This window comes from Mustela putorius, unplaced genomic scaffold (assembly GCF_011764305.1).
Source record: "Mustela putorius furo isolate JIRA1106 unplaced genomic scaffold, ASM1176430v1.1 tig00003834_pilon_pilon_pilon, whole genome shotgun sequence".
NCBI lineage: Eukaryota > Metazoa > Chordata > Mammalia > Carnivora > Mustelidae > Mustela > Mustela putorius.
Window position 1 is genome coordinate 102,369,167 of NW_025421987.1, and position 27,497 is coordinate 102,396,663.

At 50.8% G+C, this 27,497-nt stretch overlaps 1 protein-coding gene across 1 annotated transcript; it reads left to right on the forward strand.

Annotated features, from left to right (window-relative positions):
- The first annotated feature begins 3,282 nt into the window (after positions 1-3,282).
- RBP1 (retinol binding protein 1) lies at positions 3,283-27,497 on the forward strand. Its single transcript, XM_013061462.2, is given in 5 exon segments — positions 3,283-3,552; positions 3,554-3,656; positions 4,176-4,354; positions 25,316-25,417; positions 27,248-27,497. Coding segments are annotated over 5 exon segments (684 nt in total). The 5' UTR covers positions 3,283-3,306; the 3' UTR covers positions 27,302-27,497.

Below are 27,497 nucleotides of genomic sequence, written 5' to 3' on the forward strand. Positions count from 1 at the left end.
ACCTTGCAGGACTGTGATCTCTGCAAGTTAACTATTTATCGTTTTATGGCAGTCAGGGGTGCCTGAGGAATGCTACACATATGGAGGGGAGCGGGTGAAGCGGGGGGTGCAAGGCGCCAGCTTTTGCTTTGTCCTCAGCCAGCCTCCTGCTCCTTCACTGTCCTCCCTCCTTCCACCCCAGGATTGCTCACTCTGCCAACCAGCACCACTGTATACACACACAGCTCCTAGGTAGTTCCCCACTGCCTGCTTCTTCTCTGTGCTCCTGGAGGCTCTTTGGGATAGCTCCTGGATCTCCACTGCTATTCTTTAAAGCTAGGGAATGAAGCAAGCCCAATCAGGATTTGTAGAGTGCTTACATCTCTCTCCCTTTCAGTTATTAAGAAGTCTGCTCCTTCCTCAGTACTCTTTTGTTGCCTTTTCCCTCCCCTTACCTCCTCCTCACCAGTCAGATCCAGGCTGTTATTAAGATCCAGCTGGAGCCTCACTTCCTCCAGGAAGCCCTCACTGATTTCCAGCCACACAGATCCTCCACTTTTCTTCATACACCCTTCTCTGTTACTCTCTTTGCTTTATACATCCCAAGTGATAGCACCCCAGACAAAAAGAAACTCTGAAACATACTGAATAATGGATTAAATCAAGCAGGACAGAGAGGGCTAAGGAAGGATAACCATGATGATACCTAATGATACACTCACAGGGCACTTCTCCCCTCAACTCATTGGATTGACCTTAAGGCCCCAGAAGGGGGCACAGGCCAGCACTCTCTCTCCCTTCCCTTTTCTTCACTCAGTAGTCTCCACTGGCTCAAACAGCAGTGTGTCTGGAGTATACTCTGTGTCAGGCCCCTCTTCATCCATCGTCTCCTTTGCTTCTCACTTCCTTAAAAGGTAGGTAGTCAGAGTGTCCCCATTTTACATGAAAGACCCGCGGATCCCCTTACCCAAGAATCCAACACTGCCATTGGATGCAATCAGCAAGAGGTTCTTTATTGTTACGCAGGCGCCTGCGGGTGGTCAGCAGCTCCTGCTAGCTGAGCACACCCGGCTGGGGTGGTGCCGGGTTTTTATAGACAGGTACAAACAAGTTTTGGGTGGGGCGCAACTGATTGGTTGAATTAGAACTTTTGAAAAAGGCATATGTGGAGTTTGCTGATTGGCTCTAAGGACCCGCGCGTGCCCGCGAAGAGAGAGGCGGGAAGGGGGAACAAGCTGATTGGTTCTGAGGGCCCGCGCGCGGGAGGAGAGAGGCAGGGAGGGGGAACAAGAAGGGGGAAGGTAGGAGTGCCATCATGGCGTCTTCTATTATTTCTATAAGCCAAGCAGTTACAGAAGGGCAAAAGAGCAATTAATAAGCAATTAATAACCTAATTTATGCCTAAAAGCCAGCGGTTCACAGAAAAGCAAACAAGCGGTTAGTTATCCTATCTATCTTCTAGGGGAGGGGTCTTTCAACAGATGTCAGAACTGAGGCACAGCAATGATAAGTCACTTCCCCCAAGATCACTCAGCTAGACAGTAAAACATTCAACTTCAAACCAAGCATTATGTCTCTAAACCCTGCCCTCACCATTGGCCCCCAGCTGCAAGGGACAGCACAGCCAGCAGGAGTCATACTTGGGAGATCCCTCTGGCGAGGAAACCCAGAAGGGCAAGAGTCTACCAACCCACTGGGGGACAAATGCAGCACAGGCTGAACTAACAGCCAGCCAGCTAGCTCCAAAGAGTGAGGTCAGATGAGTGGGAAATGTACGAAGTGGCCAGATGTTGGTCTTTGGGATGCACAGGGGAGGACCAGACAGGTGAGGAGGACATGCCTCTCTGCCTAGAGCATGGAGGGATCGCAGTGGGCATGGCAGAGAGCCAGAACGGACCGGGACCCTGCTGTGGGCCAGGTGCTCTGCTGGGCGTTTGGCATAAGCCATCTCAGGAGACTCAGCACAAAGAGAGAAAGTTGGGGAGCATGAGAAATCCAGCTGTCTGAGCTGGACGACTCAGGGGAGCAGGAAGAAGAGTTTAGACTAGCTTGGAGTGACCAAGAAATGGCCAGTTGACTATTTAAGACTTTGGCTGATTCTCTGTTCTGGTGAGTTCAGCAGACAAGGAAACCCAGGGCCATGGCTATCCCTGAGTGATGCCACAGAGAACCTAGTCCATGCTGGGACCCACCCATCCACTGGACTGAGCCACAGGGACTCCTTCCTGCCCCTTCAGGTGGGGCAGGGCTGGGATAAGTTGCCCTAGCTGTCCCCCTGAGACAGACCCTGAGCTAGTAGGGAGGGACACAGAACCAGGGTCTGTGCGAACAACTGATGGCCTGAGCACCCCAGAGCCAGGTGAGAAAGAGAAGGGGAACCGGCCAAATAGGGGTTCAGCTGTCTAGAGCAGTGGTTCTCAGCCAGGGCTGATTTCGCACCCCTCTCTCAGGCATTCGACAATATCTGGAGACATGTGGAACTGTTTCTAACAGCAGATGATTGGAAACAACACAAATGTCCATCAGTGCTGGACAAGCTAGAGAAACAATGGAATGCCCTGCCAAAGAACGACATTTTCTATGTACAGAAATAGGAAGGTCTCCAGAATGTATTTAGTGAAAAAAGAAAGTGCAGAATACTGGAGTACTGCGCGGCCATTGGATGAAAGGGAAGGAGAAAAAAATCTGCGGTGTATTGATCATTGCTTACATTTGTATAAAGCAGGGGATCTCAAACTTAACCGTGCCTCAGAACCACCACCCAGAGGGCCTTTTATTTTTATTTTTTTCTGAAAGATTTCATTCATTCATTTGACAGAGAGAGATCTCAAGTAGGCAGAGGGGAAAGCAGGCTTCCCGCTGAGTGGAGAGCCAATGCGGGCCTCGATCCCAGGACCCTGGGATCATGACCAGAGCCGAGGGCAGAGGCTTAACCCACTGAGCCACCCAGGTGCCCCCTAGAAGGCCTTTTAAACCATAGCTACTTCATCAACATCATCATTAACTTTGCTTTTATTTGGGGGAGGGATGTGGAAAGTACCCACTTTCTTATCCAAGTGCAACCGCCCCGCTTTCCTGACCCTGGCCGCCCACCAGCCCGATTGGGCCACCGGCACGGGCGAGGGACTTCAGACAAAGGCCAGTTAAGTGGCCTCTTTCCTAATCACTCCAGCAAACGCCAGGAGACTCTTTCTTAACCCTCAAGTGGCTGTTATATGTGAGAAGTTCAAGGCATTGGAAGGAATCCCGCGGAAACCATAGAGTTGGGCCAGTAAAGCCTCTCCTCCATCCCCATCTCCTTCTTTGGGAGGCGACCTGAAGTACTGAATGAAGGTGGCCTCGGGCCAGGAACAAACCTGGCCCTCCAACAACCCCCGTCCCCGCCCCCACGAAGGGGGAGGAGCGACGGCTGCAAGGGAGCCTCCCCCGGGCTTTGTGAGCGCCTGGAATCCAGCTGTCGCCGCCCCTCAGAGCCCCCTGCACCCCAAGGGCGCACATTTCCGGGCCGCCCACCACCCGGATCGCGTCCGGAGCCGCTGCGCCCGCAGAGCCCAGAGCTGCTCCTCTCCGCTCCGTGACCGACCCGCCCCAGTAGCGCCCCGAAATGCCGGTCGACTTCACCGGGTACTGGAAGATGCTGGCCAACGAGAATTTCGAGGAGTACTTGCGCGCGCTCGGTAAGCAGCTGCCGGGAGCACTCGGCCCGGGGCGCCCCGACCAGACCCTCGGGGACCAGCGGTGGGCTCTCTAGAGCCCTCCAGGGCCCGCGGCCCGCCTGCTTCCGCCGGGACCGGCCTCTGCTTCGTGCGCGGGGCAGCGAAAAGGGTTTGGGCCGCCAGGGCTCCAGCTGGGAGGGTGGGTGTTGTTAGAGCTAATTAGTGGTAAACATCTGATAGCTGACTCTAGACGTGAATAACTTCATTAGGAAAGCTGGGTTTAGTTTGCTAGTTTTTGTTTTCAAAGGGTCAGCATAAGGGCAGAAAACTTTGTTGCAAAAAAAAAAAAAAAAAAAGAAAGAAAGAAAAAAAAAAAGGCCCAGAACTGGCTGCTCTCTAAGACAGCGCTAAGCGTGCGGGGAACCCCAAAGGTCCTTCTCCTGGGGAGGAGCTGGCTCCTGGGGCCCCTGCTACCCTGGGACAGTTCTCAGAATCTTCCTGCCAACTCTCTGCCTCTCTCTTCCCCGGCACCCCCTGCAGATGTCAATGTGGCCTTGCGCAAAATTGCCAACTTGCTGAAGCCAGACAAAGAGATCGTGCAGGATGGCGACCACATGATCATTCGAACGCTGAGCACTTTCAGGAACTATATCATGGACTTCCAGGTTGGGAAGGAGTTTGAGGAGGATCTGACGGGCATAGATGACCGCAAGTGCATGGTGAGGATTTGCATATGCCTGGGCATCTCCCGCCCAGGGAGCCTGCCCAAAGGCTGGGCTCCTTCATCTGGGAGGGGAGCCAGGGCCCTTATGTTTTAGGGACTAGGGATCTTCACACTGCCAGCCCACAAAGTTGACAGCGCAGACTCATCAAGCATAGGACTCTGTCCAAACAGGAGAGTAATGGTTATGAAAGCCGCAGTTTGTTGAGTCTCTCTTGTGTCCAGGCACTGAGCCAGGTGTTTTCTTTATATATTTGACTTCACCTAATCCTCACAACAATCTGTGAGGGGGGTTGAGTATGCCCATTTTACAGATGAGGAAACAGTTTCAAAGAGATGAGTAACATGCTCAGAATAGCAAAGCCAGGGAGGAGCTGGGCTGGAATTCCCCACAGTCTGTGCCTCTGTTGGCCTCTGGATGTACTGTGTGGCCTGAGGGAGGAAGGAAAGAAGAAACACAGGGAACTCTTTTCAAGTGTAAAACTTTCCCTATGATCCAGCATGAAGCCACTCTAGGAAGCAGGGGACATCATGATCCCCTGGAAGCTTCTGATCTGCCCCACCTCATCCCCAAACCGAGACCTAGCTGTCCCCTTCCTCGCCCTGTCCTCCACTGCTGGCTGAGCTTCCTTTGAACTTTGCAGCCAGCCCCTACTAGTGGGTCAGTGCCACTGCAGCCCAGACCAGAGGAAGCCTTGGTGCAGGAGGGGGAGGGAAAGGAGCAGCACATCCCCCAGGGTGGGAAGCTGATGACCTGGAGACCCCAATTAGCGTTTCCACAGCAAACTCTGGAAGGCCAGCCTCAAGTCTCCATCAACATTCTTGGGTCACTGAGAGGTCAGGGTGCTCCCGGAATCCCTTTCCCAGTCTTGGGTCCCAAGCTAGAATATGCTCATCCCCAGGCAGCTGCCTTGCTTATTGAGGAGATACTCCCCCTCCTTCTCCCCTTCCCTCTGGCCATTTACTGAAGGTCTGTTGTGTGTCCTACACTGTGCCTGTTATTTTACACACCGCCCAGTGAGGGAGAGATTCGTGACCCCATAATATGCAATGGTCAAGGCTCTGAGAGGGGAAGAGATTTGCAAGAGATGGGATTTGAACCTTTGGAATGGAAGCCCACCCTCCTGTCCTCTGCCAGGCACCTCTCGCTGGTCACCTCTGCAGAAACCAAGTGGTAGAGGTTTGCTGGGACTGTGGCTAAAGAGGTACCAGTGTGTGAGGATAAGGAGCCCCAGGCCTGGACTCCTCATCCCCCTTTATTAATTCATCTGACAGTAGTCAGGAGTCAGTGTCTGAGTCTGCTGTTTGGAATGATGGCAGAAGAGGGGGTAGCCAGCAGGGAGCATCTTTGGAGAGGCCAATATTATTGTATGAACATGTCAGCTTGTAACTTTAAAGGACCTAAGGCCCCTGAATCCCCAGAGGGGCTCCCAGAGGGAAAGGAGACCAGGAGACAGCATCCGCCTTGGCAAGGTGGGGCTCTGCCTTTCAGATCACTGCCCAACATCTTCTCCCTGGCTGGCTGCATGAAACTGTGCTGTAAGAAAACTCCTTGTCCACAAAGCTGTGGGACTTTGTGGGACTCTTAGGGGACTCACAGAGCGCATCAGACATCTCAATCCGTTCTGGGTCGCTGCAGTCTCCGGAATGTGCTGGCTTGTACTTATTTGGCTAATCGTCTTTCATCTTGCACTCCCTGCGTCATCCTATAATGTGCGAAACATTCATTGATCACCTAGTAATACTAGCTGGGGCTCATCAAGGGTTGACTATGCACCATGTCCTGCTACCATTTTATTTCAGCTCACTATCCATAGAACTGTTTTCAACCCCATTTTACAGATAAGAAAACTGGGGCAGGATTTCTCGCTGTGAAACGTTGGGGAGGTTAAGTGAGTGGCAGAGGGAGGATTTACATTCTGTCTGTCAGCTCCAGAGTCCCTGCCGTTAACCGCCGCCCCGTACCTACCAGGCTAATCGCTGCACTGGGCACAGGGAGACCCAGGGAGATGTTGCAATCCCCGGTGTCCAGGAACTCACCGTTTTGGTGGTGGAGACAGACACACAAACTGTCAGAACACAGTGCGATCGGGGGTGACAAAGGGAAGTACCCAGATGAGGAGATCCCAGAAGGACTTTTGGAAGAGATGACTTTGACACAAGACAAAAGGAGTGGAGGGGGGGGTGTTCAGACACAAAGGAAGGGGCACATGGCTACCTTCTTTTCTCAGCCCAGCAGAAGGACATTAGGACAATCCAGGTGACCAGATCGGAGAGCCCAGCTGCTGGCCAAACCAGGTGGGATTGTAGGATTCATGGTCACCTTTGTGGTCGCAGGACTGAGGACAGCCCTCTCTCAATTATACAGGCACTTACTTATCTTGCTGTTGCTGTTGGGGGATTGGACAGTTCCTCTGCTCCAGCCTGCCCATGCAGAGAAGCCCTTCTTCTCTGGGCTGCCAACTGGATGGAGGCCTACAGGGAAGAGCATGGCCAGCAGTGAGTGTAGGATAAAGAATTACAGCTACTGTCCTGCTCGAGGCTTGCAAAGTCTGAGGAGCCGCCTGCCAAGGGACCACATTGGCTGAGGTCTCTAGGGCCCGTGTGTGTCTGGGGCAAGGCACCAGTTCGCCAAAGTGAACTTTCACCATGGCCCATTCTGCTCCACATGCTCTGCACCTACCAGCCAGGAGCAGTGACCAGGAGGAGACCAATCTGTACTCAGCACCAGGTTGGCTTCATTCTAAGCTTCCTTCCCAGAACATGACAAGGGTCTCATTTCTCACCTAAGGTCATGCGTTCATCTGTTTTCAGCCCTTTCTTGGTCCCACAAACATGTCATGGTGCTTATACTGTCTTTGCAGCCTCTGTGTTACTGAGATGAATTGCACAGGATTCCTGACCTCCTGGAGCTCAGTGCAGGGAGGAGGCCAGTCACAGGGTGACTGCTGTGTGGATGGGAGCAGGACAGCCAGAGGAGGACCCCGTACCGGGTCTGGGAGGTCAGGGAACTTTCCCACAGGAAGTAGTCTGAACTGTGGCTTAAAGGATAGGCAGGAAACAGCTAGGAAAACAGAAAGGGACAGAAGGAAGGCCAAGGCCAAGGCCAAGAGAACCGCAGTAGGTAAATGCAGTTTCAGACCTGTCCCACCCCAGGCTCTGGGCTCAGCAGACCCAGGGGCACCTCAGGCCATTTTCTTCAGTGATGGAGACACAGTGGGCTGAGGAGCACAGTGTGAAGGGGTGAGGAAGCAGCAGTCATCGAAGTTGTCCAACTGAGGGGGGCCTTGAAAGCCCACCAAGAATTAGGAGAAATGTAGAGAAGGGAAAAGAGTGTTCCAGGCCCAGGGAACCATAGGCGCAAAGGCCCAGCAGTCGGAAAAGGCCTGGTTGGGAGAGGATTTTGGAGGTGAGGGGGGCAGTCCACAAAGACTGGAGTGCAGGGTGTGGCTGGGGAAGATAGGAGTGATGAGAACCCGTTAGGGAGCCTAGATGCAGCTCCACTGACTGCAGGGACCTCTTGCCAGGAGCCATGCAGTCACACTGACATCCTTCCCCGAAGGGCCCAGGGGCTTGCTGGCTCAGTGACCTCTGATTCTGCCTCCTTATGTGGGAACATTATCTGTGCTCTAGGACTGCAGCCAAGGGGTGAAATCTGGCCTGCAGATGTGTTTTGTTTGGCCTGTACAATGTTTGAAAAATTTCAGAGCCAGTTGCCAATCATTGCCAAAGATTGTGAGCTTTCATATTTCTGGCCATTCTTACCAACAAAATCAAGATTGCTGAAAACACCAGGTGCCCATTTCTTCCACCCTGGTTGCTGTGTGAAGCCCCGGGACACTGTCACATTGTCCCCTTTAGATGGGATGTTCTCTTGCTTACCCAACCCCATTACCTGAAGTCGGGGATCAAGCAGCCAGATATCTTTGTTTGCCCTGTGGGTTCCTTAGAGCTGCGGTTCCCTAAGCGGAGACCAGCAGCAGGAGAAGCAGCAGCACAAGAACTAGGTAGAGACACAGATTCTCCTGCCACAGCCCTGGCCTCCTGAATCAGACCCTCAGGGAGTGGGGCCAGAGGTCTTGGGTTCAGTAAGTGCGTCCCACGGCTCTGATGCTGCTAAAGCTTGAGAACCGTGGCTCTGAAGGAAGGAAGCATCTCTGTGTGCCTGAATCTCCATAGACAGTGGGACAACTAGAATGTCAGCTGCAGAGGACCATGTGCCACTGGCTGGTTGGGTCCAGCCATCTGAGCCCTGTGCACATTGTCATCTGTGCCCAGAGCCACTGGGAATGGCTCTCCAGTCTCTATCCAGGCGGAGGTCTGGAGGACGTGGGTCTGTGTGGCCAGGGATCACTCAGCTCACATTTCCCCGTCTGTTCTAGTAAGGTTTGACCTGCAAGCAGCAGGGGCTATCATTGTGGTGGAGATGTGTAAAGGTGTGGCTTTGCTCTCCGCTGCCTCCTGCATGCCTTTATCCACGAAGAGGAAATCTCAGGACGGGTTTGAAACCAGTATCATGTATGAAATCTAGCCCATGGTGCTTTGGCAGAGTGGGGGAGCTTGAATGAGGAAGATGCTCCCCAACTTCAGATATTGTCCCTGCTCCTGGGCCAGGGAATCCCTTGGGATGAGGAATGATGGAGTTCTTTGTTTTCAGCGCTTCCAGCAGGAGCTGCGTTTGTGGTGGAAGGCAGCCTCAGTCAGGAATCCCAGCCATGAGCCCCACTCCACACAGTGGTGGCAGAAGGGCCATTTGTCATCCCACCATGGACACTGGGTCAGCATGTCCCTGAAGGGGGCACCTTTGTTCATGTGCGAGCCTGGTCCCTCCTCCCCGGGCTGCAGCTTCTCCTTCATATCCAGCTATGAACTCAGGATGACCCCTTCCGCAGAGCCTCCCTTCCGCTTTCCCAGCCCTCCGCCCCTCTGTTGCTTTCTTTGTTTTTATTGTAAAAGGAAAGAAAGAATTCAAATAGCCCAGGAGACTCTGGACTGCAAAGGAAAGGGCCCCTTCCCCCCCCCTTGGCCTCATTCCCACTCCCCAGAGGTTATCACTGCTACTGTTTCTATGGATCTGCTGGAAATCTTCCTCGAATATAGAAGCTGTCTACTGAACAATTTTTTTTTTTTAAAGGAGAGGAAGAAATCCACTCCTTGATGCATTGTTTTCTCACTCATGCTACTTCTTGTGCACCTTTCCATATCAGTGTTTGTAGGTCTCCTGAATTCTCTCTCTTTTAACCGTGTATTTCCTTCCCTTCCCACCCTGACTTCCTTCCTTCCATCCGCCCATCCGTGCCCCACCCCCCCATGCATCCATCTAATTATAGATGGTAATGCATGAAATCCACCAAATTGCTGTTAACACTTTGGTTTTAACTCTTGCCAGCTTTTTGATCCTGTTCTTGACTCATTAATGGATTTTTTTTTCTGGTTCATATTTAAAAAAAAAAAACAAACAACAAAAACATGATGCGGGTGGCAGAATTGACTCCCTGGGCCACCGAGCTGTGAGTGCCCTCAGATTTGGGAGCCTCCTGAGGGCCGCAGGTCAGGCCCCCAGCTCTCAGCTGGGTCTTTTCCAAAATGGAAACACGGAGTCTCTTTCAAGTCTTAGCTAAAGTTCCCCGACCTTTGAAATTGGTGTCAGCAGCATGCTTTTGAGGATTACAAAAAGAAGAATTAAAGCAACCCATATAAAATGCACAAAGTAGCTTTCAAGAATCACATCGTTGTGTTAGGTTTTGTTTTTTGTTAAGCAGGAACAAAGGAAAATAACATGCTCTAATTCCTTACCAAGCATCAGGCCTGCACCAAGTGATTTTAACAATTTGCCTCTTTTGACCTCCACAACAAATGCTGTTTTGTAAGTGTCCTTGTGCCCATTTTGCAGATGAAACTCTAAGGCTCAGAGAGGTCGGGCCACCCAGCCAGCTGGTGGCAGAGGAAGGACTCTAACTGGTCTGTTTCTGAAGTTTTCTATTACAAGGTCTCCCCTGGAGCTCTGCAGAGGGCCAGCACCTCAGTTCCCTGTTGTGAGCCCAGCGCCGCCCGGAGGCGAGCACAGAGTACTGACGAGGCCTGCTGTGTGGTGAGGAGTTCTGCCATGAGAGTCTGGGTTTGAATCCTCCCCGCTGACCCAACTGACAGTGACTTTAAATGATTGGATACACTGCTTCTGTCCTGCCATCTGTGAAACGGGCATAGTGATTGCTGCTCTGTCTGTCTCTCAAGGCAGATGCAGAGGACTATAGAGATGGTTCAGGGGACAGTGTCTTGTGAAGCCACGACACTGTGTGTGAAAAGGGACCAAAACCCTTCTGATGCCCTAGACTGGGGGCAAAGTAATCACTCACAATGGCCAGGTGGCAGTTGGGGCAGCTATTGCTGTTTGTTTTTCTGGCCAACATAGCTCCCCACCCACCCACCGAAGCACCTCCTGTTTTGTTGGGAGTTACACCCTCACTCACACTCACCTTGTGGGGTCAGGAGGAGCTGCCAGTCACGTACACTCTCTCTTGTAGGATGAGACCTGACACCAGGATGATGACAGTGTCCCATGACCTGTCACATGACTGTACATGTGACCTAATCTCACCCTTTCCTGGGGTTTAATGTAGGGACCCTGGCAGAGAGCTGTGTTCTAGTCCCCTGAAGTTCATCAGCTGGCAAGATGTTAAGTGCCATGCCATCGCCCATAGCTGCCTGGACAAATCCAGCAGAAGGGAAAGAGAAGGAGACCAGCAGAAAAGCAGAAATGAGCGAGAGAGAAACTGCGATGCTGGGGGTATGCTGGAGCCCCTGCCACTGGCTCATCTCCAGGGCTTCCCATGTACTTGAGCCAGCCAGGGCATTCCTTTTCCTTTGCCTTCAGCTGTTCAAACTGCTTTCACTTGCATCTAAAACATTTTCAGATCTTCAGAGTCCACAGAATGTGGTTAAGAACCACATCAATAGCCAGAGCCATAGTTCCCAAATTTGAGCTGCCCACCCCTCTAGGTTTCCAATTCCGAAGGTCTGGAGTGGACCCAAGAATGGGTTTTTCTATTGAGTTTTCAGATGATGCTGACGCTGCTGGTTCAAAGACCATGCTTTTGATAACTACTAAGAAAGAAAAATGAGGAAGTGGGCTGGCCTGTGCCCAGGATTCTGTGATGTGCTGGTCATGACTCAGAGTAGTAAGCCCATCCTGGAGCTCTGGGTGCCTGGTTCTGGGGGGCCGAATGAGAGCAGAGAGATGCAGTCCAGTCCCTGTGGATGGAGTCTTCTTGGGGATGCCAAAATCGCAGCAGCCCACAGTGGTCTGCAACGGAGCTTTAAGTAGATGACACCAATGGTGTGTGCATTGTGCCCAGCAGGCGCCAATAGTGTGTGGGCAAGTATGGGGTTATGACGAAACACTGAGGAGCTCTGGCTTTGAGGTGAACCTGGATTTGAGTCTTGGGTCCAGCTTCCAGCTGTGTTTCCTCATCTGTAAAAATGAGCCGGGGTAGCAGCACGGATGGGATTGGTGTGAAAATTCAGTGTGGTGGTGAATTGTATCCTTTTTCTATTTCTGTGTAACAAACCACTCCAAAACTTAGTGCTCCCACACTCCAAGCAATAGCAGTGGTTTATTTTGTTCATGAATCTGAAATCTGGACAGAGCGTAAAGAGGGTGGCTGGTCCTCCTAGCTGGAGGAACCCCATTCCCTATGGCCCTTCATACTCACTGTCTCCTGGCTGCCTGTACTTCCTCAGGTCTTGGTTGCTGGTCCCAGGAATGACAGGGTCAAGAGAACAAGGCGTAAGTAAGGGTGGGACACTGTTGGGATCTCCCTAGCTTCTGAAGTCATATAGCCATATTTTTCTGTATTCTGTTGGTTGAGGCAGTCACAGGGCCTAGAACCAGAAGAAGCGAGTGGGTGGGAAACCCCTTCTGCCCTCCTCTCCAGCCCTCTGGAGGCTGTGAGCTGAGGGCTCTCTTCCGGGCCCCTTTGCCCCATGGAAGGCTTCTCTGGTAACCGGCCCCTGCAACTCAGGTCCAGCTGCTGACCTTTCACTTGGGCTTGGGGGTTTATTCATATTTGACTTAGAGTTGATCAAAAACTCTGACAACAAGTGCTGTGCTTGGTTCACAAGAGCTTCCTCCCTGGGAAGCATTTTTGTAGCTATCTCTATTTTACAGATTGAGTTGTGCTGGAACGTGCGTGTGTGTGTGTGTGTGCACACACACATACACACACTCCACCCCTCATCCTCCAAACAGGAACCCCAGGGCTCTGTCACGCTGACTGAAATTCCAACATTAGAGCACATTTCTTTTGGTTAAATATCCCAAGACTTTTCTAGGTGTTTCCTTTTTTATTTTTTTTTAAGATCTTATTTATTTATTTGTCAGAGAGAAAGAGAGCAGAAGCAGAGGGAGAAGCCGGCTCCCAGCTGAGCAAGGGGCCCGATGCAGGACTCGATCCCAGGATCGAGTGGGACCGTGACCTGATCTGAAGGCAGACGCTTACCCGACTGAGCCACCCCGGCATCCCTAGGTGTTTCCTTTAATAAGCAAATACCTTAGAATGCTAGTTGTCTTTGATACGGTGGTATTAATGAGTCTGTCCTTCCTTGCCCCTGCCCCCCTTCTTTCCTGGCCTGAGGGTCCAAGAACAGCAGAGGAATTCTGGGGAAGAGCTGTATAAACCAGGTGGACATGGAAGGTGTGAGGGCAGGAGTAAAGGAGAAGCCAGGCCGCAAAACCCACCTTGACCAGCCTTAACAACGCAAGTGGCTCTGCCTTCAGAAAATGAGGGGGGAGAAATCCCGTATGGCAGTGCACACTGAGTCAGAAAAGTCTTCTTGCTCTTTGGCTCAGATATCCCACTTCTGTGATTATATTCCAGGAAAATCATTCAAAAGAGAATTAAAAAAAAGCTGCATCTGTTTTTACGAAGATATTTGTTTGTACCAGCCCACACAGAAGCACAAGCCACCCTCCGGGGGCTTCCAAGTGGGAGGCTCTGCCCTAGCACTTTACATGTATGATATAAATCCCCAATAATCCTGGAGAAGAGGTGCTACTCTCATTTTACAGAGGGGACCCTCAGGTCCCACCCAGGGTCACACTGCTGGTTAACCATAGCCCTGGGATTCAACTTCACATCTCTCTGACCCCTGACCCTGTGTGGTTGACAGAGCTGGCTGCCTCCTGCCCATGTGGCTAAGTGCCACATAACCACAGGTGGCCAGAGTGACTGTGGCTTTTTAATTCCGTAGACCACTGCGTAGCCCCATAAATGATCACTGTGAAGATAAATGAAAAGTGTTTATGGGCAACCCATTAACAAGTTCCATGGATTCTGCTTCTTAGCCTCTCTTTCCCTTCCCCCATCCCCACAGCTCTGAATGTCTCACGCTGGTAACAATAATAACAATAATAATACCCCCCCCCCTTTACGCTTACTCCTGTGCACCAGGCTCAGCACTTTCTATGAATTATTTCTCCCATCCACCATCCTCAGTACTTCCGCCCACCCTTCACATTCTAAAAAGGGAATCTGATGAGCTCATTCCCTAGCCAAACCCCCAGGGCTCCCCACCACTGACATGCCAAGTCCTGAGGGTGCTTGTGCTTTCCAGGACATGGCCGTGGTTGTCTCTGCACCTCCACTCCCGGGCTCACTCCTTATCTTCGCCCCTCCCCACCACTACCACATGCAGATGACTTCGCTTGCCTTTCTTCTTTCATCTCTCCACTCACTTGAGATAAGTCCCCTGCTAAATAAATACCATTGGTCAAGACCAGCTCAACTGTCCACCAATGTTGTCCTAACCCCCCATCCCACCTCATCCTTTCCTTTTGCTTCACTGCCCCGCTCTGCAGCTGTTGTCCCCAGGGCACCTGGGATACTTGTTCATGCATTTGAGATGCTAGATGGGGGTGGGGCATACTTTGCGTGTCCAGTGCCTAGAGGCTCCAGTGTGTTTGTCAAATGGGTGTTAAGTAAAAATAGCAGGACCTCAAACAATGTAAATGGTAGACCTTATCACTGCAGAATCCATTTGCCATTTAACAATAATGCTTATTGGGTGTTTCCCATGTGCAAAGAATTCTAGGCCCTTTCCATAAACAGATCCTTTCAATCCTCACAATTTTTTAAGGAAAATGCCCGAATTCTTCCTATATTGTACGTGAAATGAATGAAAGGCGGAACAGGTGTCACCACTGGTGATACCTGATGAGGTAGCTGGTGGAGCCTGCTTTGGGATCCTGGCAGTCTGACCAGATTGTTACCAGAAAGGGGCGGGGTCCTTGTTATGTTCACAGTCCCAGCTCTGGAAGAATTTCTCTGAGAGGCTTTTGAAATCTCCAGTGCAGTGACCCCAGTGAAGTAGTGCTGTCATGGGATGGAACTGTTGGGCCGAGGAGCGGGGTCTGCTCTGGCTCTCATTCTCCCCCATGGTGGAGGCTGGCCATGGCTGGATGCCCTCTGAGGCAGGCCAGAGAGGTGGGGCTGAGTCATAACTGGTTTAGCTCTGGAGCCAGACTGTTGCCTTTGGAGTCCCATCTATGCCACCTACAAACTGGGTGGCCTTAAGTGAGTTATTTCACCTCTCCTTGCCTTGACTTGTCTGTGAAATTGGGGATAATTATAAAATCAGGAGAACCTACTACTTCATAGTGAGGGTTAGAGGCAGGAAAGCCTGCGATGGTCTAGTCCAAGAGTAGGAGCCAAGGGCAGGGCCCTCTCCACAGCCAGAGGGAACATGCCACAGTTCCACAGTCCCACAGTCCCATATGATCCCTAAGACCTTCTCCGGCCCCATTTCTCTCCTCGCCATCTAGAACGCTGGCCTCACAGGGCCTTGACACTTGTTTGATGAACACATTGGAGCCCTCTGTGGTAGGCACTGTACATGCAAATTGTGGGCTCCCCTATCTAGCATATCAAATGCAAGGCCAGCCGCAGCTCACTGAAGTATTTTCTGTTTCTAGCACTGAAATAGGTCCTTGCAGCCCCTTGTGTCATTTTGTCCCCATGGTTCTTGCTCTGGGGCAGGGCTCACTGGCCCCGCTGTGCAGGTGAGAACATGATGGCTCAGAAGGTGGAGTACAGTGCTCAGGGTCTCCCTGCTGGAAAGAAGCCGGAGTGGATTGGGGCTCAGGTCTGGATCTCTCCAAGGCTGTCACACAGTCCCTTGGTGGGGCCAGCTCCAGCCCCATAGCCTCCCAGTCACTGTTTGGCAGCAAAAGCATCCATGGCTGCAAGCTTATGTGGGAACAGTGGGCAGGCGGTAGATCTGGAGTTGGACCGAAGTGGGTTGAAACCATGACTCATACTCTTCCTAGCTTGTGTGACCCTGGGCGTGATGACTAAGTTCTCCAGGACTCAGAAGCACACAATGGCTAACACGTTTCTCAAGGCTAATCTACAAAAGAATAAACAGCTACATTGCCTGGGATATTTTGTCTACAAAAAAAAATCTGATCATTGCCCGAAAAATTGTAAGACTGCCCTAGAATGTTTTCTGCTGTTTGTTCATTCATTCATTGGTAATATGCATTTTCTCCGCATAGATACCCAGGTGGGGTTGGTATCCTGCAGTGAATAAAAAGATCCCTGACCCCAAAGAGCTCTCGGTTCAGAGACCCTGACCTGCTGGCGACTCCTCCTCGGTTACTAAGCTAGCATCTCTTAACCTGTGGGAGCCGCTTGTTTCTGTTTGCCTTGAAAGATAAAAAGTAGAAGAAGAAAAAAAGGAAAAGAAAGATAAAAAGAAGGAACCAGAGGCTCTTGTGAAAAGGATGAGGCTTTGGTGGACTCTGCCCTGCAAAGCCCCTCCGAGCTCTCTGGGGCAGGATGGCTCCTCCCTTACTCCCCACCCCCTTTCCCCCCACCCGCCACTGCCAGGGTGGACTATCATTGATAATAAGCTGACTCCTCACCCCCAGCTCAAGTACCAGGCCAGCTCTGCCTGCTAACATCCGGATTGCCCATTGCTCCAGGCCTGGCTGGTTGGAGCCACAAAGACGGAAAGTGCAGGAAAAGAGAGGCTGAGTCATCTCTCCCCAGGAAATTCTGGAGTTAGAGGTAAAGGGTCAGACTCCAGGGGGAAGGTCATGCCGAGAGAATCCAGATGGGCAGAGCTCATTGAGAAGCCTCCCACATGCGGCCCTTGCCTCCCTGCATCTGTCCAGGTTGCTACTTGGGATACCCTCATTCCTCTTTTCCAATTTCTCCTTCTTAACCTAACTCTCATGGTGTTTTCTGGTGTCAGTTCCAGCTTTACTTCCAGCATCAATTACCTCCTCCAGGAAGCCTTCCCTGATGGACCTCTGTCCCTATATCAGAGACTAATGAGATGCCTTCCCCCTTCCACAACTACCATCACCTACTTCTGCCCAGCGCTTGCCATTCTACTGGAATTCTCTACTTGTCTTCTTTCATAGTCTGTGTGCTCTTGAGAGTAGGGTCCTCACCTCACTGCCTCTGTTTCCAGCACCCGAGACTAGTGTGTAGGTGTCAAATCTACAACTGTCGAGTGTTTACTTGCACAGAACCATGCCAGAGAATCCTGCTCATTCAAAAATCCACTGAGATCAGGTAGCTGCAGAGCACAATAGCCAAGAACATGGACTCTGGAGTCAAATCTCATCTGCCTACTATATGGCTGGGTGATCTGAAAGCCTCAGTCTCCACATCTGTAAAACGGGGCAAGTGTAAGTTCTCCAGCAAGATATGACCCATGTTGCGCTTAATACCCTGCCTAGCACGTAGTGAGTATTCAACCCATGTTGTTAGGGTAATGATGGTGATGGTGACAAGGACAGTGGTGCTCTTCCTTCCACCAGGAAGCTCTCCCTGACCCTCCAGGCTAGGTTGGGTACCCACCACATAGCCCAACATGGAATGCCAGTGCAATCAATGCCAGTTTCCATGCCTGCCTTCCCTCCAGGCTGAGCTGCTCCATGGCATGGCTGGGGTCCAGCCCAGACTTTGGGTCCCTAGATTGGGACACTTGGTACTGGGTCCCTGGATTGACTGAGCACAGTTCCACATGAGCCCTGTGACCCTCCCCAGTCCCATTTCCCTCCTCCCTATCCAGAATATTGGCCTCCTAGCGCCTTGAGCTCTCTGAGGGCTTCTTGTTTTAAAATTGATCCTGGGAACTTCCTGGAATGTTTAAGGAATTTAAAAAATGACATGTCAAGGTCAGTCTGAGCATTTTAGCGTTTCGTTTGTCCTAAGAATTGTTACCATTTGCTGTTAGCTCCTTCGTGGCATTAGCGTCGCATTCTCTCATGCCCACAAAGGCCTTGTTGTGGCTTTACTAGTTTGAAGTAGTTGCTCTTAACAGCTTTTCGGTCTCTAATTACTCGTTCACATTTTAAGGCCTTATTCATTTCATTTTAATTTGCTTTTAGAGAGAATTGGCTTCTCTCCCCAGCCCCCGAATGTGCTGATTTTAGATAATGGCCAGCCTCCTAGAGGTGGATCAGGAGACGAGTGGGCCCATCGCTCACCTGGCCTTGCCTTGTGGGCAGCAAGTAGACTTCTCCGCCAGAAAGAGCTGGATCCAAGGGAAGGCTCAGCCCATAACCCCTAGGAGACTTAGGCTGGTTGCTTAGCGAAGTCTAATACTAAGTCTAATTTTTACCAGAGGTAAAGCTTGAAAGTCAAGTGAAACAGAAGTACCTGGCACTCAGCAGGTTCTCCGTTACCTTCCCTGACCTTCTCATCTGCTCACTTATTTAACACAGGCACCAGAGGCTGAGAACCTTCTTTTTGTCCCAGGAATGCTCAATGGGTGATGCACACTTTAAAATCAACGGGTGAGGCGCACTTTAAACTCAACCAGGAGGAGTGGCCAATTTGCATCTTTTAACAATTCACATCATGTAGAGGAAGTGTCTACTCACTGTCTGGTTTTTCAGTCCCCCACCCCTTCCAGAATTTCAAAAGCACAAGTTTTGGGGTCAGACCTGGGTCAGTCCTGGCTCTGGCTTTTGCACACATGGCAGCCTCCCTTCTGATGTGGCTCTGGAGCCTCAGAGACATTAACATTCAGTCCCAGCCATATCTGGGAGGTGGGTGCATGAACACAGGGCTTGCTGGAGCTGCGTGGACAAGTTTGGAGGGGTCCATAATTGATCCTCCCCCGGCTCATCAGAACGGGTGTTTGGGGCATGTAGGACCCTTAACAACTGTCACAGATCCCTGGGAGGTAGGTTGAATCCCACTATTTGTAGACTGTGCTGGGTCATTGCCAAGAGATGAATCCATTTAGTGGGAATGGTCTGTCACTCCCAGTACAGGTCATCTGCGCAGGACAAGGGGGCCTCGGGACTCCTGGGACGTGCTTCTTAAGGCTGCCTGGTTTTCTGTGTCACTGGTCCCCATGCAGCAGTGCCAGCTGGGTCTTCTAAGTGGTCGGGGGAGCCGGATAATGGCTTTTGAAGTGACAGTTCCTTGTCAGAGTGATGCAGCTCTGTCTTCATTCATCTGTAGGTGCATGTCTTTCTGGGAAAGCTGCTGACAAGGCCAAAGTGTTAGAGGTTATTTGTTTTTAATAGAAAGTTAGACCGACTTCACTTTACAACCACCACCCTGGGCTCCAGTCTTTTTGCAGACCTGCTGGTCTTTGCAGTGGGGATTACTTAGGAAAGGAACTGAAGGGACACCTGGGTGGCTCAGTCAGTTCAGCGCCTGCCTGTGGATCAGGTCATGATCCCAGGGTCCTGGGATCGAGTCCCGCATTGGGCTCATTGCTCACCTGGGAGCCTGCTTCTCCTTCTGCCTGCAGCTCCCCCTGCTTGTGTACTCTGTCTCTCTCTCTCTGAGACAAATAAATAAAATCTTTAAAAAAAAAAAAAAAGAAGAAAGAAAGGAAAGGAACTGAAGGTGGCCAGACTCCCCCTTGTCCTTGAAATTATCTGGGCTTCATTTCCAAGGTGGAGTCCGAGAGCCCGTGGTGGGAGTGAAGGCAGCACTGCCTATCCTCATCATTGGTACCTTGTCCACCTCAATCCCCACTGGCATCTGCCTTCCGGTGCTACTTGGAAAACATCAGGAGCATTCTCTGGCCTCAAATTCCCCTGTTAGGCTCTGGTTAAATGGATTAAGCAGTAGCAAGAGGCTGAGCTGGGAAACTGGGTTGAATAACCTCTTAAAGATCCTTTCAGACATGGCATTCACAGGGCAAGCAAATCCTTGTCTCAGATGTCCCTGCTCCTGGTCCAGTGAAGGTGGCTGGCTCTTACTGCAGAAGGAAGTCACAGGATGAGTTCTCAGGTGCTGGGGGTGTTTGTCATCAGGGGTTATCCCAAGAAAACAAGGGACCCTTGTTTCTGACCCAGTCTCCTTCCAACAATCCTTCTTTTCTTATTTCCCTCATCTCTTCTTAGGTCATCCTCCTCCTCCCCAATTCCCACCCCTTTTTTCTTAGGACAAATCTGATCCTCTGGGGGAGTGCCTGGTTTATTCCTACAGGACACAAAACTTAAAGAGAAAAATCTGTGCCCACCAAAAGTGAACATAGGATAGTCAAGTGGGAGAACTAAATCACCATTTTTGGAGCCATCACTGCTACTAGTGGGAAGTTTCCAAATGGATCTTCTCCTGAAACAAAAACTAATTAGGTCTTAGGAACATGGACGTCACAGTGCTCTGGGGTGCCCAGCTCAGCAGGCAGTCCCTGCAAGGTCTCCTTCTGGGTCTGGGTCCAAGGCTTCTGGAAGGGAAGGAGCTTCTGAAACATTTAGCCATGATGAATAGCCAATCAATCACTTCCTCACAAACCTCCAACTTCCAATAAAAGCCTTTTAGTTATGGTTCAACTTGGACCAACATATCCCCTCCCTATCTGAACTCTGGATGGCTTGATTACTAGGACTTAGTGCTGCTTATGCCAGCCCTATGCACTTTATGTGCTTTTTCTCTCTTGGTTGGTCTCTTGGTTGCCTAATGCCACATAGCAAAGCACCTCAAACCTAGTAACAGAAAAGGGCAACCATGCATTCCCATGGTTCTCTGTGTTGACTGGCAGTTCTGCATGTAGATAAGGCTCAGCTGGGTGTCTTAATTCTTGTGCAGTAATCAGGCTTCTCCCGTTGGCCTTTTACCCAGTAGAATGGGCTGGGCTTCCTCAAAGTCCAGCAACTTGGCTCCCAAAGGGGAGGGTTCTAAGAGACCAAGCCCCCAGTGTCCACGTGCTTATAAAGGCGCTGCTTGCATCATGTCCCATTGGCCAAAACAAGCCATGCGGACAAGGCCAGGGTCAGTGTGGGAGGGGACTTCACAAGGGTGTGAATATGTGATCCACTGGGGCCACCCACGGAACAGTTGGCCACAATACATAACAGCAGTCCCTCTCTCGTAGATGAGGGCAACGAAGCTCATTCCTCATAGCCAGGTCCCAGGTCTGCTGACTCCAAGCAACGTGCTCATTGCTGAGAGTACTGGGTCAACCTGATGCAGCTGGAGAGTATACAGTAAGGGGACAGGTACCAGGAACCCAGCGTACATGATGGCTGAACTTCTGGCCCTCTTTAACTTGGAGGACAGCCTGGCAGTTTTCCTGGTCCGCAGGATGAGTGTCCTCCCTGATGGTCCCACCCAGCAGGTCAGAGCCACGGAGCTGTGTGGGGGCAAGCAGCACTGGCGGGCATTGGAAACACGCTGCAGGCCACAGTCCCAGTTTGTAGCCTCGCAGCGTGGCCCCATCTATCCCCCAGCCTTGTTCCTCCCTCTCCTTAAGCCCAGGGAAGCTTTTACAGCACTGGCTTGCTTGTCCTTACTCACTGGGTTTGGAATGCCTTCCCACTTAAATAAAAAGAAAAATAGTAGTTATGTTTCCTGTTAGAACGAGGAGCTCTCCCAAGGACTGCAGCCTCTGGGCTTCCCCTAATCCCAGTGCCAGTGTTGGGGTGTAAGCACCTGGTACTTCTCTGTCAGCTCTTCCGGACCCATCTCTGGCTCCCAGCACCCACAGCCAACAGTAGCTAGACTGAACCGAAAGGTGTTCTCCTGGGGGCTGCTCAGAGTCTCAGCGTAATCCCTGCATGTATCTATAGGCCCCAGAGTCTCCTGCAGACCTCTCCGGGTGCCCTGCCCTAGGCTGGGAATCATGGGGCACGGAGTCATGCAAGGCTCATGTTCCCACCCAGATTCTTTCCTTGTTAGCTGGGCAACCCTGAGAAAGTTACTGAACATCTCTGAGCTCGGCCTCAGAGATATTCTCATCTCTGTTCTGTCTAACTCACCCAACCAAGGTTAGAGTCAATAGGAACTTGAGGTTGAGAAAGTGCCTCCTTTGGAAACTGCCATAGCATTTGTGTGTTAGGGACCCTTCTCATAAACGGGCCTAATTGTAGGGCTCCAAGAAAGGGTTCTCTATACCCAAAGATCCTTCCACCCACTCCCTATGTCCCTCCATCTCTCAGGATGCCTGAAATTCTGCTATCCGTCACTCTTTTGGTAAGGTATTTTATTTTTTATATCCAAATGGTCCCCATTAAAAGATGCAAAATGATCTGGAAAGGGTAACATGTTAGTTCAGGAGCAAAGCCTGCTTTACTATTAATGAACATCACTTTCAAGCTTCATGCCCTGACATTGGTGTTGGAAGGTAAACAGGCATGAGCTTTCTGGAGATCAAGCTGGCAATACTTACCAAAAGCCTTAAAAATATGCATATTCTTTAATGCAACAATTCTTCCCCTGTAAATTTATTCTAAGAACATGATGTGTTCAGGGTTGCCTGATGGCTCAGTCGATTAAACATCCAACTCTGGATTTCGGCTCAGATCATGATCTCAGGGTTGTGGCAATCGATTGAGTACACATGGGGCTCTGTGCTGGGTGTGGATCCTGCTTGGGATTCTCTCTCTCTCTCTCTCTCCTTCACCCTCTGCCCCTCTGCCCTAAAATAAAAAATAACATGATATATTCAAAACTATGTATATATAATGGCACAGAATAATAACCTAAATGTCCAAGAATACAGAATGAGCTAAATAATAGTGTGCCTATACAATGAAACACCAGTGGGCTTAGCCTACTGATCCTGTGACCAGTGCAATCACACAGGCCACAATACACAGAAGGGCCCCTCCCTTGGTTTAATGCTCTGCTGTCACCATCTTAAAATTCCAAATCATTTTTTAAAAAGGAGCCCCTTGTTTTCATTTTGTGCTGGGCCCCGCAAATTATGTAGCCATTTCCTGAATATTATGTAACAATTAAAATACTGCTTATGCAGAATATTTATTGAAGTGGAAAATTGCTTCTATTAAATGAAGAAACTAGGGTACAAAACCATAAATGATGTAATCCTAATTTTTAAAAAATAGAAATATATATGGATTAATAGAACAAAAGACTGGACATAAATACATCACAATGTTAGGGTAATTATCTCTGAGGAAGCAAGATTACAGGTATTCCTTTTACTGCTGTGCTCTTCTCTGAGCGCTTCTCGCACTTTCCATCACAGAAGGCATGACTACCCTTATAGACTCTAATATATTTGGCAGAGGCAGAAGTGTGTATATTCTAACTGGGAGCCAATAACTCTGTCCCAGCCTCTGATGAAACCTGGAGCCCTTTGTATGCAGAGTAGACTTCTGGATAAACACAAAAAGAAGTTCAGTCGATGGGGAAGCCAAGTATTCTGACGAGCTCCTTGAAATTGAGGAATGTCAGAGAGCTCTGCCCCCACGTCCCTCCACAGGCCTGGCATGGACAAGGCATGCAGAGAATGGTCACCTTGTCCTGTGGCTTGACTCATTGGTGGTCTCTGCCCACGAAACACCTCATCTGACATCCACCTCCTCTCTGGCTTGGGGCTGGACATGTGCCCTGAGCCATCTCTAGATCCCAGAAAGGAACGTCCCCATCCCAAGTCCTCCTGGGCTGTGTCTCCCTCAAGAAACAGGCTCCAGGACCAGAAGTCAGATTGATTCCTGCTCTCAGGGGCTCCACCTGGTGCCCTTGTGCCTGTGCTCCATGGCAGGCTCATCCCAACAACAGAGGGAGCTGTCATCAGACCCAGGAGGGAGAGAGGGCTTGGGAGAAGAAGACTGAGGTCATCCTACAGGGAGTGCCCCCACTGACTCCATACTCATTTCCCAGACTACTTCTCTCCTGAATCTTTATTAGGCTGTTGCTAACTGTCCTGGCTGTCTGAACATGTCTAGGACCACAAGGGCCCTAGAACCTTACCTCTGTAAAGCCAAGACCTCTGAGTTAATGGCCCTTCTCTGGGGCCCTGTGTTCCCACCTGTCATAGGAGGAGGGGGCCCGAGGGCATTAACTTCCTTGAGCACTTTGTGCCCTGCCCAGGTGCTGGGCATGCCAAAGGAAGACAGACAGCAGGAAGAGGGAAGCCACAGGCTCAGCCTGTGCCCACAGGAGACTTCAGCGTCTTACTGGAGTGGCAAGTGCTCACTCAGACATACAGGGCTTAAGTGGTCCCTGAGAACTCATGGTCTGGACTGCAACTTTTGTGCAGGTGCCAGTGGCACGTCCCATCTTTGCAGCTACCCACTTCCCCTTAAACAGCCTCCCCCTACAAGGCGGTTCCACCTTATGAGCCCTGCTTCCCCACTGTGGCAGTTAGGACTCCATTTGGCCTGTTCACTGTGTGGCTCAGGCACCTACGCAGGGCACAAAGTGCTCAGAGAAGATGAGAGGGCTGAAGGGTGGGGAGTGGGGTGGCAGTGAGCACCGGGCAGTAGGAGCTTCCTCCTCGCCGCCAGGAACCCACCTGAGGAGCATTCCCGAGCATGCCTGATGCTGTCCCATCTCTGTGCCTTCATCTTACAGTGATCCACTGAAAACTCCTCTCCCCCCATGCCTCCTTTCTTCGGCTCCAGCTCCATTCTCCTGTCCTTCAAGGCCTTGGCCTCTTGCTTCCTCCTTCCAGAGCTTCCCCTTCTCTGACTCTCATCTGGGATCCCACAGCATCTGGTCTGTAACTCTGGTGACAATCGACACCTCAGAAAGAAGTGTAGTCAAAGTGGGCAGGAGGGTTTTGGAGCCCCACAGATCTGTGTTCTGACCTGACTCTGTCACTGGCCACCTGGGTGAACTTGGCCAGTCCCTTAACCCACTCTGTAAAATAGAGAAGCTAATCCCTGCTCCAAATGGAGTCATGAGGATTTAGAGACAGCACAGAGAGCTGGAAGGGCTGCCATTTGTACCTACAGGTGGTTATTTATATCTAAGGTCATTCTTCATGAGATGGAAACATCTTTGAGGGCAGGGCTCAAGTCTTATGTGTCCTAAGAACTTGCAAAGGTTGAAACAATAGAAGGAAGGAAGGAAAGAAAGAAGGAAGGAAGCGGGGTGGGGGGGGAAGGTCTAGGAAAAGGCAGAGCACTCTGAGAAGTTAACCTCACCTGCAAGATATAGGACGTAGCCCTCTCCTTGCCCACCTGGTGGGAGCTCAGCCCTCTGAAGCCCTTCCTCCCTTCCAAGCCCCAGCCCTAGCTCTGAGATCCCCACCCTAATGTCCTTTTCTCTTCTAATTACCCCTTTAAGTGAAATTTAGGATGGTTTTTGTAAGTTTTAAAACTGATTTGTATACTGTAATAAGAGCACATGGTGGTGGGGTGCCTGGGTGGCTCAGTCATTGGGCATCTGCCTTTGACTTGGGTCATGATATTCAGGTCCTGGAATTGAGCCCTGTGTCCTGGGATTGAGCCCAGCATCAGGCTCCCTGCTTGCTGGGAAGCCTGCTTCTCCCTCTCCCACTCCCCCTGCTTGTGTTCCCTTTCTCACTGTGTGTTCCCTCTCTCACTGTGTCTCTCTGTGTCAAATAAATAAAATCTTAAAAAAAAAAAAAAGAGCACATGATGGACAGAATTCGGCTGCAAATTTTCTTTAATGAAATTGACTTGAGCGCACCCTGGGTTATCAAGGTTGGGGCTGCCCCCCAGGGGCTGCTTGCTCAAAACTGACCACCATATTCTTTTGCTTGGCAGACCACAGTGAGCTGGGATGGGGACAAGCTTGAGTGTGTGCAGAAAGGTGAAAAGGAGGGACGTGGCTGGACCCAGTGGATTGAAGGTGATGAGCTGCACCTGGTAGGTTGCTGGTGTGTGGGGTGGTGTGGGGCAGAGCTGGGCTTGGAAGCTCTGGTCAGTGTTGAGGTCCTGTGGACCTTGGAAGAAGGCCTTATTGCTCTGAAGCTTCTCTTCCAAGGACCAGGAGAAGACACTTGAATGACTTTAAAAACCAAGGGATGTGTTTTCAAGGTCTAGGCTGACTCAGTTGTCCAGCCAGAGGCAGGAGGGGAAGAGATGTCTCTGCCAAGCAGCAGATGTGGAGCTAAGCTCTTCTGCATTCCATATCTCTTTCTGTTCTCTCAGCAGCCCCATGGGCCAGGTACTATTAGGGTTCCTATTCTGGAGATGGGAACACGGAGACTTACATCCAAGTTACACAGCTAGAAACTGGAAGAACTGAAATTTGCTCCCAAACTCTATGTTCACCATGCCAAGTTGTGGCAGGCTAGAACCAAGGAGAATTCTTTAAGCTTCTCTAAGACCTGATCTCAATACTCTAGGTCAGGGGAGGAGAAGCCTTTCTCCAGTTCAGGTGTGGGCTTCCAGCCTGGGAACTCTAGTCAAAGCCACTTCTCCATCCGCTGTCTGGGAGAAGCATGCACAACTCAAGAGTAAGGGTCTTAGCCCCTGGAGGGCTAAAATGACACATATCCTCTGAAAGGAGACCTCCATCACTCCTGCACCTTTGGAACTTTTCAATTACCTTCCAAGTTAAACAAAAACAAAAACAAAAATAAAAAACAACCTGGTCTGGGTGACTTGGGTTCAACCTCACTGGGTACCTTTGAATAAGTGCCTTCCTTCCCTGAGCCTCATCTTCAAAATGCCATCCTGCCACATGGGGGTTCTGCAAAGGCCAGAGTCCCTAAGAGCCCTGGGATGCGTGAGTGCTGGGAGGAGGCATGAGGGCATGGCTTTCAGGAGCAGTTTAGGCTAATGCGGAGAGCCTGGGCTCTGCAGTGCCTGACCTTGAGCCCGTCTTCTCCCGGGGCCTCTGTTTCCTCAACAGCAGAGGCATGAGGGAAGCCGATGTGATCTCTACTGGCTCTTCCGGCTCAGTGGTTCTGTGGCTTAATGCCCAAAGTTGCAAAATGAGGGCCTCAGGCCTCTTTTATGTGACCATCAGTGAGCTTCAAACTTCTTCAGGCAACAGTTTAAAAATTACAAGATGTCACATAAATATTCAGATTTCCAGCCTCCTTCAAACAAAACAAAACACTTGCAAGATGTGGTGACACCATGCTGTCATTCCTCCTGGCATCTCCATGGGGACTGCCCTGTAGACAGAGCATGGATTTTCTGGGTTGCATGTAGTACCACCTGGGAGCTTTTAATAATAGTGCTCCACCCACTGAGACACTGATACAACTGGTCTAGCCTGGGACCCAGGCATCATTCAGGCTTCCCGGGTACTCCAACGTATGCCTGAAGCTGGAGTCTCCGTGCTAATTTCCAGCCTTGGCCTGTGACAACCTACTGAGTCCTCTTGGGGTCAAGCCGTGTGTCCGGGCTTGATTTCTCCCAGGCCTGGGCAAAGACTCTGTCCTGCTCAGGCCTGAGGTTCTTAAAGCCTTTCAGCCCCTTGAGCAGAGTAAGAGGAGGGGAGTCATCAGAAGGTCCTGTTGGCCAGTTTTCAGCTACCTTTTTCCCAGCCAGCTCTGCCTACGAGGCATAGCAGAGCCCCATCTCCACAGATCCGGTTCACTTTCCAAGGAATTGGTTAGTTCACGCCAACTCTTGAGGAAAAATAACAGACACTGAGTGTTTTCCAAGTTCCTGCCCCTGCACGCACTGAGCCCCAAGTGTGACCTTGCTCCGGCCAGTGGCAAATGTCTGCTTTTGTTTCAGGAGATGAGAGTGCAGGGAGTGGTCTGCAAGCAAGTATTCAAGAAGGTGCACTGAAGCCTGCGGAGACCTGTGGATCTGGAGGAATGAGCGGCGTGGACCCTTGGGCCAGGATCCCCTTCTTTGCTCAGCATGGGGCTGAAATGTCCAGCCACCCGCAGGCACCTGTTAGCAGAGGCACTCTCTCGGCTTTGTCTCTTTTTTCTTTTCCTTATAACAAAGCCATCCCAATAAAAGTGATTTCTCCTCCAGA